General features: G+C 48.0%; 7 protein-coding genes across 7 annotated transcripts; 3 read left to right on the top strand and 4 right to left on the bottom strand.

Annotated features, from left to right (window-relative positions):
• Nucleotides 1–69: 69 nt before the first annotated feature.
• FVEG_09471 (kynurenine 3-monooxygenase) lies at nucleotides 70–2,401 on the bottom strand. Its single transcript, XM_018898454.1, has 4 exons — nucleotides 2,178–2,401; nucleotides 1,773–1,990; nucleotides 1,294–1,716; nucleotides 70–1,233 (listed from the first exon to the last, which is right to left on the bottom strand). Exons 1-4 carry the CDS (start codon nucleotides 2,287–2,289, stop codon nucleotides 475–477), a joined length of 1,512 nt encoding a protein of 503 aa, XP_018756347.1. The 5' UTR covers nucleotides 2,290–2,401; the 3' UTR covers nucleotides 70–474.
• A 1,080-nt stretch (nucleotides 2,402–3,481) lies between these two features.
• Nucleotides 3,482–4,860, top strand: FVEG_09472 (methionyl aminopeptidase; the record flags this gene model as incomplete). The annotated part of the gene is made up of 4 exons (XM_018898455.1): nucleotides 3,482–3,625; nucleotides 3,678–4,076; nucleotides 4,147–4,693; nucleotides 4,745–4,860. 4 exons carry the CDS (start codon nucleotides 3,482–3,484, stop codon nucleotides 4,858–4,860), a joined length of 1,206 nt encoding a protein of 401 aa, XP_018756348.1.
• A 656-nt stretch (nucleotides 4,861–5,516) lies between these two features.
• Nucleotides 5,517–7,002, top strand: FVEG_09473 (ER-derived vesicles protein ERV14). Its single transcript, XM_018898456.1, has 4 exons — nucleotides 5,517–5,959; nucleotides 6,074–6,229; nucleotides 6,280–6,346; nucleotides 6,399–7,002. Exons 1-4 carry the CDS (start codon nucleotides 5,856–5,858, stop codon nucleotides 6,489–6,491), a joined length of 420 nt encoding a protein of 139 aa, XP_018756349.1. The 5' UTR covers nucleotides 5,517–5,855; the 3' UTR covers nucleotides 6,492–7,002.
• A 279-nt stretch (nucleotides 7,003–7,281) lies between these two features.
• FVEG_09474 (hypothetical protein) lies at nucleotides 7,282–10,454 on the top strand. Its single transcript, XM_018898457.1, has 2 exons — nucleotides 7,282–10,371; nucleotides 10,434–10,454. The coding sequence occupies exon 1, from the start codon at nucleotides 7,626–7,628 to the stop codon at nucleotides 9,213–9,215; it is 1,590 nt and encodes a 529-aa protein (XP_018756350.1). The 5' UTR covers nucleotides 7,282–7,625; the 3' UTR covers nucleotides 9,216–10,371; nucleotides 10,434–10,454.
• On the bottom strand, nucleotides 9,451–10,440 carry FVEG_09475 (hypothetical protein; the record flags this gene model as incomplete). Its single annotated transcript, XM_018898458.1, has 1 exon — nucleotides 9,451–10,440. The coding sequence occupies one exon, from the start codon at nucleotides 10,438–10,440 to the stop codon at nucleotides 9,451–9,453; it is 990 nt and encodes a 329-aa protein (XP_018756351.1).
• A 64-nt stretch (nucleotides 10,455–10,518) lies between the features above and the next one.
• FVEG_16599 (hypothetical protein) lies at nucleotides 10,519–10,962 on the bottom strand (the record flags this gene model as incomplete). The annotated part of the gene is made up of 1 exon (XM_018905842.1): nucleotides 10,519–10,962. One exon carries the CDS (start codon nucleotides 10,960–10,962, stop codon nucleotides 10,519–10,521), a length of 444 nt encoding a protein of 147 aa, XP_018756352.1.
• A 751-nt stretch (nucleotides 10,963–11,713) lies between these two features.
• On the bottom strand, nucleotides 11,714–12,924 carry FVEG_16600 (hypothetical protein; the record flags this gene model as incomplete). Its single annotated transcript, XM_018905843.1, has 4 exons — nucleotides 11,714–11,993; nucleotides 12,044–12,442; nucleotides 12,497–12,714; nucleotides 12,766–12,924. 4 exons carry the CDS (start codon nucleotides 12,922–12,924, stop codon nucleotides 11,714–11,716), a joined length of 1,056 nt encoding a protein of 351 aa, XP_018756353.1.
• Between the last annotated feature and the right edge of the window lie 367 nt (nucleotides 12,925–13,291).

The raw sequence follows: 13,291 nt of genomic DNA, 5'->3' as shown, positions 1-13,291 counted from the left end.
TGACTAAGCCAAATACCGGTTAAGCGCATATCATTGTATTGGTACATAGGAACACACTGCGATTTTATACCGCATTACTATCTTTATTTATGTTACCATAAGTGTCAATATAATGTTGATGTATCACGGGTAATTTGAATTCCCTGCTGAATGAGAGTGGTGGCGCTGTAAATCGCCAACGCTCGATCAACTCGTCTGATCTGAACCTATGGACCAACCATACAGTTGACGCTCATGCGACTAATTCACTGGATTCATAGATACCTAGTAGAGAAGGTCTTTCTCAGAACCAAAGGTTGACGTTCATGCCTTTCTTCTGAGTTTGGCCCGGCTTATGTTGGTTTTAGTTCTATATTACAATATGACCTTTAATTACAGCCAACTTTTCCAGCAACTGAGCGGCGATACACGACTCCTACCAAAAAAGCGAACATTTCCACTAACACATCGTGCCGACACGGCGGTGGAGTTACCTTACGAGGGAAGCTGTCGAACAGCATTCATCATAGCAGAAAATGACCGTCGGTACCTGTATGCAAACACGGCGGCTGAAATCAACAAAGGGCTGGCGACCAGAGTCAAGAAACTTCGCACCAATATCCTGCCTTGGGCATCACTCTTGTTGATGACGTCCCGATAGCCCTCGTTGCTGAAGCTGACTCGAGAGTATTTCGTCTGCCAGCCAAGGCGAGGGAAGTACACGCTCATCATCTCTTCGAGATACTTTCTCAACCTGTAACGCTTTGACAAGACTGAAGATCGCATCTCGACATAATTTTGCAGGGCGAGATCATTGATTGCATGGGCGTCGGCTGGTCGAACCGCGGAGTACTCCGCCAAAGCCAGTGATCGCTGGAAAGCTGGCTCGGATTTAGATGACTCGCTGGCAGGATCATTGGACTCGTCGGTATGAGCGTGTTTATCAAGTATTGAAAAGAGAATCCGGACATCCTCCATGCCCGCGTTCATGCCTTGGCCATAGAATGGCACCATGGCGTGTGCGGCATCGCCAACAATAACACAAGAAGAGCCGTAATGGTACGGCTTGCACTTGAGGCTGATAAGTGGGAGGTGAGGATTTGTGTTGAAAGATTCAATCAACTCATCGCCTGGTATCAGGTCCGTAACGCCTGGGAAATGGCTGTTGAAGAATGCCGGAACGCTGGCAGGGTTATTCTCGAGATCTGAGAAATCCTTGCTGGGCATAAAGAGTGTGCATGTGAATGAGCCGTCCTAAGCAAAAGAGTCAATAAATTGTGGAGAACTATTGGGAACGAATAAGAAAGAACATACATCGCTGGGAATAGCAATGAACATGAAATCCTTGCCGGGCCAAATATGCAAGTGATTAGGCGATATTCGGAACTTGGCCATTGGATCGGCTGTTTCATCAGTCTTGACAGGCTTGAGCTGGAACTCGCACCATAGAGTATCAATGTACTCCTGCTGATAGTTCATGCGGGTGAACTTCATAAGATGGTAGCGAACAGCAGAATGGGCACCGTCAGCTCCAATCATAAGATCGAAGGAAATGCCGATTTCCTTGGGGCGAGACTCTGGGGATGACTTTGCATCGGCCACTTCGAACCAAGCTTTGCATTCGCGATAGTCGGCGCCTGTGAGCTTATGGTTGAAGAATAACTTGACATTAGGCATACTATCCAGGATATCGAGCAACCGCTTGTTCAAGCCTGCGCGATCAATGGCGTGAATTGCCTATTTGGAATCGTCAGTTTCACATGCCACATGGGAGTTGAGGTAATTATGCATACTCGTCCCTTGACATCGTAGTCTTGCGACTGCTCAAAGAGTGCTCCAGTTGGGCCTCGACCATGAATCATGCGGCCTCTCATTGGAATTGTTGTCGACATGACATGGTCAAGGAGGCCCGGTTGACCAGCATGGCGCATAGCATTGATTCCACGCTCTGATATTGCAAGATTGATAGATTTTGTAAAGTTGAGTGGGATAGTGCTGGGATCCCGGAGGTCTAGACCAGTCAGTGAATGCGCCTCTTGAACGTTTGAAGAGAATTTCCGTAAAAGACCCATGAGAAAATTCATATACAACTCTTCGCAAGTCGCGAGAGCTTCAAACGAGTTCCCTCGGGGCTCCGGAAATTATTCGAGTCTTTCGCGATGCACCAATGGGAAATATGTTAGAAAAAGGTCACTTACCCGGTCGCAACTCATAAACTTCAACTTCATGGCCTCTCTGGGCAGCATACAAAGCTGCTAGAGAACCAACAGGGCCAGCACCTACAACAACGATCTTCTGGGGTTTCACCATCTTGCTCGTGAAGTTTGTCAAGGACGAACGGAGACAAAATATGTCAAGAGATGGCGAGATATTAAGGTCGCCATACTAATAGACTGAGGACCGATTCAAGCCCCGATAGGGCCGGCTGTTGCTGTTGCATCAAAGCGATAGCGGCCGGCCGGAAGCGGGGCCCACTTTATCCACTACAGAAGAGCGAGAACAAACTCACCTCACTCACAAGACCACTGACAGCTAATGTAACCCCGGCATTCGGTGTTGTAGTAAGTATGCAATGCCGCTGAAGGTTGGGAAAAAAAGGTCTAACTTAGTTCTAAACTGACTAACTTAGGTTTGGACTATGATCCAATGAAGATGCCGCTAGCTGTGACCAAGTGAGTGTGTTTTGACTGCTCCGAAGGGTCGTTGTCATTGAGGTAGAGCGAAGCCGGTGCACATACCAGACTAGTATTGCCAACTTGTTATCCTCGATGGTCCATTGCTCACTGCAAAGCGCCTTCTTGGGTTCTCTCTCTGCTCTTGTGCAGATCGAATAGTATGTATTTATCCGGCTTCAATTCTCCAGATCCCACAACTGTCTGCTCAGAAATGACATGCCTGAATCAAGCCTGACACTGATATCATGAAATTATTCTCGACTCGAATGAGCAGAAACGCAAATTGTTGGTGAGACGTAAGTTGCAGAAAATCTCAACAGAGACCAATTTGAGTTCCTTGTCATTCACATGCCCAGTCTTCACTGAAGCACTAACAAGCTCGCATGGACCACCACCTCATCACTGATCACGTCTCCGTCGTGCCGTAAACCCCCACTTACCCAAAACAGCACCGTTTACCAGAGAGCGTCAACGGCTGCTGTTAGTGAGACGTATGCATAAAATTGCACAAAACATGTTCGACTGCCCCACAGACTCAGGCTCTGTTAGAGGAGCTCCAGACCGTCGCCAAGCGTAACTGGCCATTGTTAGCGACTACCCTTATCGATGCTTATCAACCTGCAGCAAATGGGCCCGAGTCAATCTTTTGCTCTCGTCTGAAAGTTGCACCACGAGACACGACTCTACGACTACACCGTTTGGCGCTTTGTGATCGCATTTTGATTTCTCAACAAACTCTCACTCCAGGTTGCGTTTTCTTGATCTATACATTCTTTTTTCACACGATAAAATCTGTGTACTCGAGCACATACATTGATACCGACACAATGACTGCTGATTCCCCCGCCAAGAAGGAGTGTATGGGCGCCGACTGCCAGAACGAAGCTGGATCCCTCCAATGCCCAACTTGTCTGAAGCTGGGAGTCAAGGACAGCTACTTCTGCTCTCAGGAGTGCTTTAAGAGAAACTGGGTACGTAAATTCCACCACGCTGTGACAGCGACACAACCTAACTCCAGCGCAGGGTATCCACAAGACAATGCACAAGTCGCAAAGTAATATCCTCCACCACCTGAAAGCTCCGAAAGCAATCTCACCAGATCCAGCTACCGGCTATTATAACCCTTTCCCCAACTTTCCGTACTCTGGAACCTTGCGACCCGTCTATCCTCTGTCGCCGCACCGAACTCTTCCTCAGTCGATTCCTCACCCCGTGTGGTGGCAAGACGGCAACCCCAGATACAGCCGATCCCTCACCAACCGTAACAAGATTGAAATTCTCGACAAGAAGGGCCAGGATGCTATGCGAAAGAGTTGCAAGCTTGCGCGAGAGGTCCTCGACATCGCGGCCGCTGCCGCTAAGCCTGGCGTGACGACCGACTACATCGATGAGATCGTTCACAAGGCTTGTATCGAGCGAAACGTACGTATCGAGATTTGCTCACCAATTTTCGAAGCGCTGGAGTCTATCTGTGATGGCTAACTCGACCTAGTCCTACCCCTCTCCTCTGAACTACAACAACTTCCCCAAGTCTTGCTGCACGTCCGTTAACGAAGTCATCTGCCACGGTATTCCTGACCAGCGCGTTCTGCTTGACGGTGATATTCTCAACATCGATGTTTCCCTGTACCATGAAGGATACCACGCCGATTTGAACGAGACTTATTACATTGGAGACAAGGCCAAGGCCGACCCCGATACTGTTCGTGTGGTTGAGACGGCACGACAATGCTTGGATGAGTCTATCAAGGCCGTTAAGCCCGGCACTCTGATCCGAGAATTTGGTAACATTATTGAGAAGCATGCCAAGAAGCACAACTGCAGCGTTATCCGAACTTACTGTGGCCACGGAGTCGGCAAGCTTTTCCATTGTCCTCCCAACGTCCCTCACTACGCCAAGAACAAGACTGTTGGAGAGTGCAAGCCCGGAATGACCTTCACCATTGAGCCCATGATTGCTCTGGGCAAGTACAGAGATATTACTTGGCCTGACAACTGGACCAGCACCACTATCGATGGAAAGCTGACAGCTCAGTTTGGTAAGTCTCGTTTGGAAGTGTGGCAGTGTCATAGGCTAATATAAGTCGCAGAGCACACTCTTCTTGTTACAGAAGATGGTGTCGAGATTTTGACCGCGAGACAGCCAGATTCTCCTGGCGGCGCCCTACCGATGCCTGGCACCGAGAACGGAGAAACCCAGGCATAGAGTTTTATGAGTGTTGTTATGTGAAGAAATCATATGTTTTGGCGATATCATGTTCTGGAGTTGGTGGGGATGAGAAGGTGTTGGCTGATTGACGGTGCATTATAACGGCGAGCAGTGAGGCATGAGCCCAAAGTTGATATATTGACACAACATTTCTGCTCAAGTTTTGAGTGATTGATAGAGTCTTCTTTTAAGGTTATTACAAAGGCATGTGAACCATGGTGTTTATGTGGATATCGACGTTGATCAGCCTTGCTTGGCCAGCTTGGTCAAGTCAGGCCATACGTGGTTACATCATTGTCGATGTCCGTGGTGCATATTCCCGGATGCAGGCTTATCTACCTATCTATCTGTGGAGTGACGCAAATGGCTCTCGCTGTCAAAGTTGGAGAGTAATAAACCCTGCCTCTCAAAGGCTCAGTGAGACTGTGAACCCTCCCAGCCACATGCAGGCGTCACTCGGCCACGCCATCCGCCGTGGAAGGCGTTTCCAGGACAGGGGATCAAGGCAGAGGCCGCTGGGATTACGGGGGGTTTTCAGCACAATGCCCCTGCTGTCAGCTTCGAGGGTGTTGCCCTGAGCTGTCGCCGCTTCCATCATCGCGGCTAGTTTTTATCTGACCAGCCCAGGAACCCAACTTAACCTAACCTCTCCAGGTCCACCTCCACCATATCTCCACCAGAACTCACCACCGCTACCCTCCCACTAAGTTACCACTTCCACACCATCCATTGCCCGCCACCAACATTTCTCCTCTCCCACTCTGTTATTCCCCTCGCACTCCGTGACTAAGAAATCTTTGCAGCAAGGCGACTTTGGCATATTCAGCTATCCAGAGCTTTCCGCGAACTGTACCACTCCGAAGCTTATCATCCCTCGCCCTGCACCGCGATCTGCAGCCTGTGACAGAGCTTGTCAAACAGCTGTCCTCGACCGACATCGTCATCCCAACTCGATCACCACCCTCAACGTCACATTTACACTTTAGCCCAACATGATGTCTGGAGAAGCCTGGCTGTTTTTGTTGTCGGTGCTTATCAACGCCGTCAACCTCTTTTTACAGGTTTTCTTCACTATTATGTACAGTGATTTGGAATGGTATGGTTCCCATGGTCTTTGCAGGCGCTGCTATCTAGGGTGTCAAACTCTGCGCCTCAGATGCGCGTATTCAAAGCAATTGTTGAGATGAAAACTAATCGCATATGGTAACAGTGATTACATTAACCCCATTGACCTCTGCAACCGACTCAATACCTATATCATCCCCGAGGCTGCTGTGCACGGTTTCTTGACCTTCCTCTTCCTCATCAACGGCTACTGGATCCCTCTCATTCTCAACTTGCCTCTCCTTGGCTGGAACGTCAAGAAGTATGTCGAATACACCCCGAGTTTTGCGACAACAAACTGACCGTGGCTAGGATTGTCGACAACACTCATCTCCTCGATGCGACTGAGATCTTCCGCAAGCTCAATGTTCACAAGAAGGTATGTGGCCTAGCTTGACTCGTAGCAAAGCGCAGCACTGACACCGCAACAGGAATCTTTCTTCAAGCTTGGCTTTCACCTGCTCATGTTCTTCTTCTACCTCTACAGCATGATTGTTGCTCTTATCCGAGACGAGTCCTCCTAAAATGCTACCCCTCTCGAATGAGCCGCGGTCCGATATCACCGATGTTAGGCAATGTTTGGCTACGTCTGATAAGACAGATTGCAATATCTTAACAAGCTGGTCGAGTTCAGCCGACATCCAGGGCCGAATCGACTGGTCACGCGACGACAAGAACAAGAGAACACGATATGAATCTGCTACGGCAGTACACACAACGAGTGGAAGACAGTATAGATGATGATGATAGCTTATTATTTTTTTAAGAGGCGGGCTTGGCGTATATATCCTGGTATCATGCCAGCTGGCGCTCTGGTTGATTACTTCATGAAGGCGGTGGGTAGCATGTTCTGTTGGAGACTGAGGCATTGATCGCACTTGGTGGTGACCTGGTCCCGTCATCCTTCAGCGTTTGAGCCCGGTGTGATAATTGATTAATGACCGAATAAGATGGCCAGTTCTGATGCTTTGGATGAAATGTATAGTTTCTTTATGTACAGTATATGACTTACAACTCATGACAAACATTTCTCGTGCCCCGTTGAGCTACTCGGGCTTAAACAACCAAACCCTACCTTTGGGAAGAAACCTCAGTGCCTTTATCCTAACAACAAAAGCAAACTTAGGTAAATTCAGCATAGGTATAATAGGCCTTAGGTAAAAACTAGGCGCCTGCTTTTAGGGACCTCAGAACCTCTCTCCAATTTCTTGCACCCCGTTTACCTGCGAAGTGAGCATGGGATTGCGATCAAAGTCACGTGACTGTTTCTGTTTCGCGATCTGCTCTGTCGCGCTTTGTAGAGCTTGACTGACTACCTACCTATACTTTGCGACGTTCAAACTCCATCAATCGTCTACGCTCATTCTCTTCATCATCCTCTTCCTTATGTCTTGTTGAGATGCCCTAAGCTTTAGCTATCAATCAGTCAATCAGTCTTGCACAAGTCCGTTGAGATTTTGAGCGTTCCCGCCAATAAGTTAAATAACGAGGCCATTATCTCAGAAGTCACAATCAGATAAGGTTTATCTGTTTCATGACTCGATTGCTGCCTTAGCCAAGCAGTACAAGCACCGTTAACTCCTTTGTTTTCTTCATCATCGGCAGCTGGGACAACCTTTTCCCTCCAACACACCACCCAAAGGCACATTTCCATCATAATGGCGGATTTTGGCGAATATCCGCCAAATATGGCGCCGCAAGATGCGCTCATAGTTCGAGAACAAGCTGAACCTGACCATGCTGTTGTGCCTTATTCGGCTGAAGATCTATCGCGTCCCAAGGTTGGACCATTAAACCCGTTCAAGGACGAGAACAACATTTTGAAGCGCAAGAGCGTCCCAACTGGACACGCAGAGGAGACTTTTCTAAGCGAACACACATTCCGAAGCAAGCATCGTGCTATCGAGCGACGAGGTGGTCCTGAACGAGAGTACCAAACGAATGCAGAGCAAAAAGCAGAGGCTGCCAGGATACGAGCTGGGCGAGAGAGCAAGGGCAGCGCAACGATTGCGGAGGGACCTGGGTCTTATGTTGGACCTTGGGCACGATACAAAAAGGCAGAATACGAGGTTGTTGCGGATGACGAAGTATTGGCGAGCGATGAGGAATATGAGGTTGTCGAAGAGGAGGAAGAGGTAGTCGAGAGTGGAACAATTGTCAAGGCACCAACCAAGGCTTTGGAACGACGGAAGGAGGCCGAGGAGATGGGCGACGAGACGACGACGTTCCACGGATCCGCCGAGTACGATTACCAGGGAAGGACTTATATGCACGTTCCTCAAGACTTGGACATCGACCTTCGGAAAGAAGTGGGAAGCATCACCAACTTTATTCCCAAGAATCAGATTCACTCTTGGAAGAACCATTCCAAGGCGATTACTGCGCTGCGTTTCTTCCCTTCTTCTGGGCATTTACTCCTATCAGCTAGCGCCGACACTACCGTTAAGATCTTCGATGTGTACCACGACAAAGAGCTCCTACGAACATACTCTGGACACTCGAAGGCCATTTCAGATATTTGCTTCAACACATCGGGCACTCAGTTTCTCTCTTCTTCTTACGATCGCATGATCAAGCTCTGGGATACTGAGAAGGGTGTTTGCGTGAGCAAGTTCACGACTGGCAAGACTCCCCATGTCATCAAATTCAACCCTGATCCTGAACATGCGAATGAGTTTTTGGCTGGTATGTCGGATAAGAAGATTGTCCAATTCGATATTCGAACACCGAACGAGGTTGTCCAGGAGTATGATCATCACTTAGCTGCCATCAACACCATCACATTTGTTGATGAGAACCGACGCTTTATGACAACTTCTGACGACAAGTCTCTCCGAGCATGGGACTACAACATTCCTGTCCCCATCAAATACATTGCTGAACCAGATATGTACCCTATGACCCGCGCAGCTCCCCACCCCAGCGGCAAATACGTCGCATATCAGAGTTCCGATAACCAGATTCTCGTCTACGGTGCAAACGACAAGTTCCGGCAGAACCGAAAGAAGAGCTACCGGGGTCACAACAACGCTGGTCTTGGCATCGATCTCGACTGCAGTCCTGATGGACAATTCCTTGCCTCAGGTGACTCTGGTGGTTATGTATGCTTCTGGGACTGGAAGACGTGTAAGATGTATCACAAGTTCAAAGCTGGAAACCAGGCTATCACTACTGTCAAGTGGCATCCCCAAGAGACCAGCAAGGTGGTTACGGCGGGTCTGGACGGTGAGATTAAGTATTGGGATTAGAGGATGTATCATATGATGGATGGATAAACTGCATGGCATGGCGCTCGGGATTACAAGAAAACACATACCATTTACTGTAATGGGCACTCGATAATTCTTCTTTGACAAGCTCGGGGAAGAAAACTTAGGGCCTCTATCCTAAGTAAGGGAAGAGACTCAGGTGGGTTTGGGATATCTTAGTATGCATTTAGCGCACTTAATCTTGACACGGTCCAGAGTTTTGCTTCCCTGGGGATCAGGACCCCCTTTTATTCTTGTGTGCTCGCGTGGCATGCTGATATTGATCCCTCAAATGCCTCTTTTCCTTCACCAGGTTTCCATTCTCATCATAGTACTCCCGCCCTTCGTCGTCCCAAACAGTGTCCTTCTCGATGTCGGAATTGGAATAGCCATGCTTCTCCGCTTGCCATTCTCCGTATTCCTCTTCATCGTCCGAGATCTCGCCCACCTCCTCAATCACAAATCTTGTACCCGTAGCAGGACCAAAGCCATAAGGAAACCACTTCAGAGCTGCCGCTTTTCTAGCTTCCTTCTCACGTTGGATATCTCCAGGCGCCGTGCTTTTCGCTTCGGGGCGCTTCTTGGTCTTGGTCAGGTTGTTGAATTCCTCAGGGTTGGTCTGTACGTCTTTGAGGGCCTGCTTGGCTGCCTCTGAGCCGAGATCGAGGTGGATGAAATAGCAGGGAATCATGGCCAGTTCATCGTGGACGATGTATTCAAAGCCCCCGTCGAAGTGCGAGTCATAACCTTCAATCAAGGGACCGTGGCGTCCGTCACTCCCGGTATATGTTCGACCCATGATAGTAGCGCAGACAAATAACCTCATACTAGGCAGCATGCCGACTGGGGTCATCTCTTTCTGCCCACGAGCATAAGATATGGCATAGAAGGCCTCTTGGGATGAGTAGATTCCTCGATCAAATGCTACGCCCGATCTAGGAGAGGCGACGACTTGCTCTTCCACTAATTTCCCAGGCATCTTGAAACCATGGCGGACAATCGATCCTACTGACTGAAGGGGCGTACCGTGGAAAGTCACACGAGGAGAAATCATGTCCTGAATGATAGTATCGTGGCTAATTTGGGCTCGGACTTTGCCGGCCTGCTTCGAGTGAGGCGGAATTCTGTCTCGTAAACTCGTCCCGCACGATCTCAGGTCTGTTTCCAATGACGCCTGATAGCCCCAGAAACGTCTGACGAGATCGTGGCGGAGGACAGATTCCATGTGAATGACTCTCCACACTTTGGGGATACCAGCTGTCAATTCCTCGGGTGTTTTATGGAGGATTGAGTAGACTGTATCTTAGATGGTTGATACATCGAGACCGAAGGGGTTGTTGATATTCTGTTTCCAGTCTGATACTTCGTCTGCTGTATATCCCTTTTCATACTTCTCTGGTTTGGAAGACTGTTGTGGCAGTTCAAATCCGTGAATTGCTTCCAGCATCTGAAGAATGGCGATTTGCAGATCAAACCCTCTGATGTGGCAAGAGTCATCTCCAAGGGCTGTTCTCATTATGGAGCGGACTTCTTCACGGAGAGGATCTATTAATTTTCTCGAAAACGACCTATACATATCAATAATCTGGCATGAAATCATGGTCCGATGGTTCGCTGAGAGAATAATTTGCATGGCTAGTTGGGCGAAACTGAAGTAAAAAACATTATTGCCAGAATTATTCTGATGATTCGACCAGTCCGTCACACTTCCAGGAGTGTTTCCTTCAATGATCCTGTATGAGCCCATGATTTGGGATTGTTGTTGTCTTCTCCCAATAGCTGTTCGTCAATGAACGTGCAGATAGTTGGTGGTGTTTAAGGATTGATAGTATTGGGAAGATGGAGGCATTGAGATAGCGAGAAAAGGTGCTTCGTGTCCCGAAAAGAATATGTAGCTTAATTGGAGGGAATCATTCTTTATTTACATAGAATAATGCAAATGCTGTATTTAACGAATCGTCACTACGCTACGTCGGTGATTGACCCATACGATGTCTTCGTTGAGGCTCAGCTTGACTTAGTGTAGGCAGACATCCAGTGACTCCCACAATGAACAAACAGCGCGACAGTTGAACTTGCGATGTTCTAATAACTTTTGAGATCCCTTCGACATGACTTTCAAGTTTATCTCGAAAGGCACAAAATAACATAGAGAAATGGCCAAAACTACCTGTCTTGAAACACATGGACCTCTTGTCTATGATTAACATAAGAACCTCACAAATGACACTGACCTAAAGTTCAAGGTGCTTCTTTTTATCATTCGTATTAATTAGACGCCCATAACTAGAGTGGTTGCTCTTCTTCGCCCAAAGCCGCTCCCATCTCTAATCTCCCAGGGACCAAAGAATGACCCTATATCCAGGTCAATACAAATCCAACATCAAACATAGGCCAGAAGCGTCAATCCTGTCTCAAATTCTGGAACCCAAGTCATTTCAGCAGTGCAGAAGCCAAGCCAAGCAACGTGCCATTCAACATGTATGTTCCCTTTCGGATCACCACATTCGTCTCTCATCCTCTTCTGTCCATCCAGAGCATCCTCCACAGCGACATCTGAACCCATAGCGATAGAATAAATCGGCGGGAGTTAGCCCGCAACCATACGAGATGGTCAACTCCTCGCCTTCTTTGATAATATTTGCCTTGACTTCCATCTCAAGTACCTCGCCAGCCTTGTTGTAGTGGTATTTGACGGCCTGTCTCGGATGACATTTGTGATTGAAGCGGGACGCAATAGGGAAGAGGCCTGCTTCATCCCAAACACCTGTTGAGAAGCTGAAAGCACCATCAGACCTATCTTCTTTATTCTGCAACTCTCAACTTACCAGTTTGTAGTCCAGACAGCCTTGATGCTCTGGAATTTACAATGGCTATTAGCATGAAGGCCCAGCGCAATGTCCTGCGATGCCTGGTCCAGTTTGTCGAATTCCTTGTACAGCGTATTGTTATCGGCAGTGAATAGTGGTCTTTCGACGAGAATTTTGTCTCCGGCCTCGAGGTCTTTGGCTGCAAAGGCGCCCCATCCCGCGATGAGAGATCGCCTGATGATAAAAAACTCATTTCGAAAGAGAACATCCGTAGTGGCAGAGGGTGTCAAGGGCAAGCCAGCAGGTTCCATGGCAGTAAGTTCGGGACTTTTGATCGGTTCTAAGGGCTTCACAGGGGGAAAGCGATGGACGTACTCAAACGGCTCGTCTCGATGAGCTGTGACATAGCGGATCAAACTAAAAGGCAATGTCAACAGAAACGACTTCCTCGACAATTCCTCAGTGTCTTACTCGTCTGTTGTTTCTTCATTCTCATCATCCGACCCGAAGTCAAATTCTGAACTAGATGAAAAATCCGGCTCGGAACCCGAAGTATCCCCATACTCAGTGGCGATGTCATCAAAAAGTTCTTGCTCATGGTTCTGAGCTGTTTCATCGCTGTGTGGTAGATGGGCATCATCTGCAATAGAGTTCGAGAGAACGTCCTTCTCTGGATGAGCTTCAGTGATCTAGCAGAGCGTGTTAATCCTGGAAGTAGTGTAGTTTGGAAGTGTTTGCACCTCTGTCTCTTTGTCATCGCATGGTTTAGTTCCATCGCTACCCCGATCCAGCTCTAGCTTGACAAGAAGATCAAGAGTCGGAATATCTTCGATACTTGATGATGCTAGGGTTGGACCGAGGACAGGCTCATCTGGTGGCTGAGAGATATTGTCACCCATGATGGAGAGGCACAATGAATGAAGACAAAGAAAAGGTGATGGCTGATATTTGAGGGAAGGCTCCTGGATAGAAGCAAATAGAAGATTAAAGGAAGAGAATCAAAATAGCTGAGGCGAATGTTTGATTGGCTATATAGGTATTGTTGAGGAGTGTTTGTGAATCACGGCGGACTCCTCGAGCATTGATGTGGGCAACAATGATGCAAATACTGATTGAGTTGTCGAAACCAAGCTAATTGCATAGCTGTGGTAGACAATAGTGAATTCTAGTTAGCTTAAAAGAATGTAAGATCAGAAATACTACCTATATAAAGCCTCGAAAGTCTTCGCGGACATATTTTTCCCGCTCAGCAAGTAACAACAAAAC

The sequence above is a fragment of the Fusarium verticillioides genome, chromosome 1 (assembly GCF_000149555.1).
Source record: "Fusarium verticillioides 7600 chromosome 1, whole genome shotgun sequence".
NCBI lineage: Eukaryota > Fungi > Ascomycota > Sordariomycetes > Hypocreales > Nectriaceae > Fusarium > Fusarium verticillioides.
The sequence above is the reverse complement of the archived record's forward strand: the minus strand, read 5'-3'. Positions and strand labels throughout refer to the sequence as shown.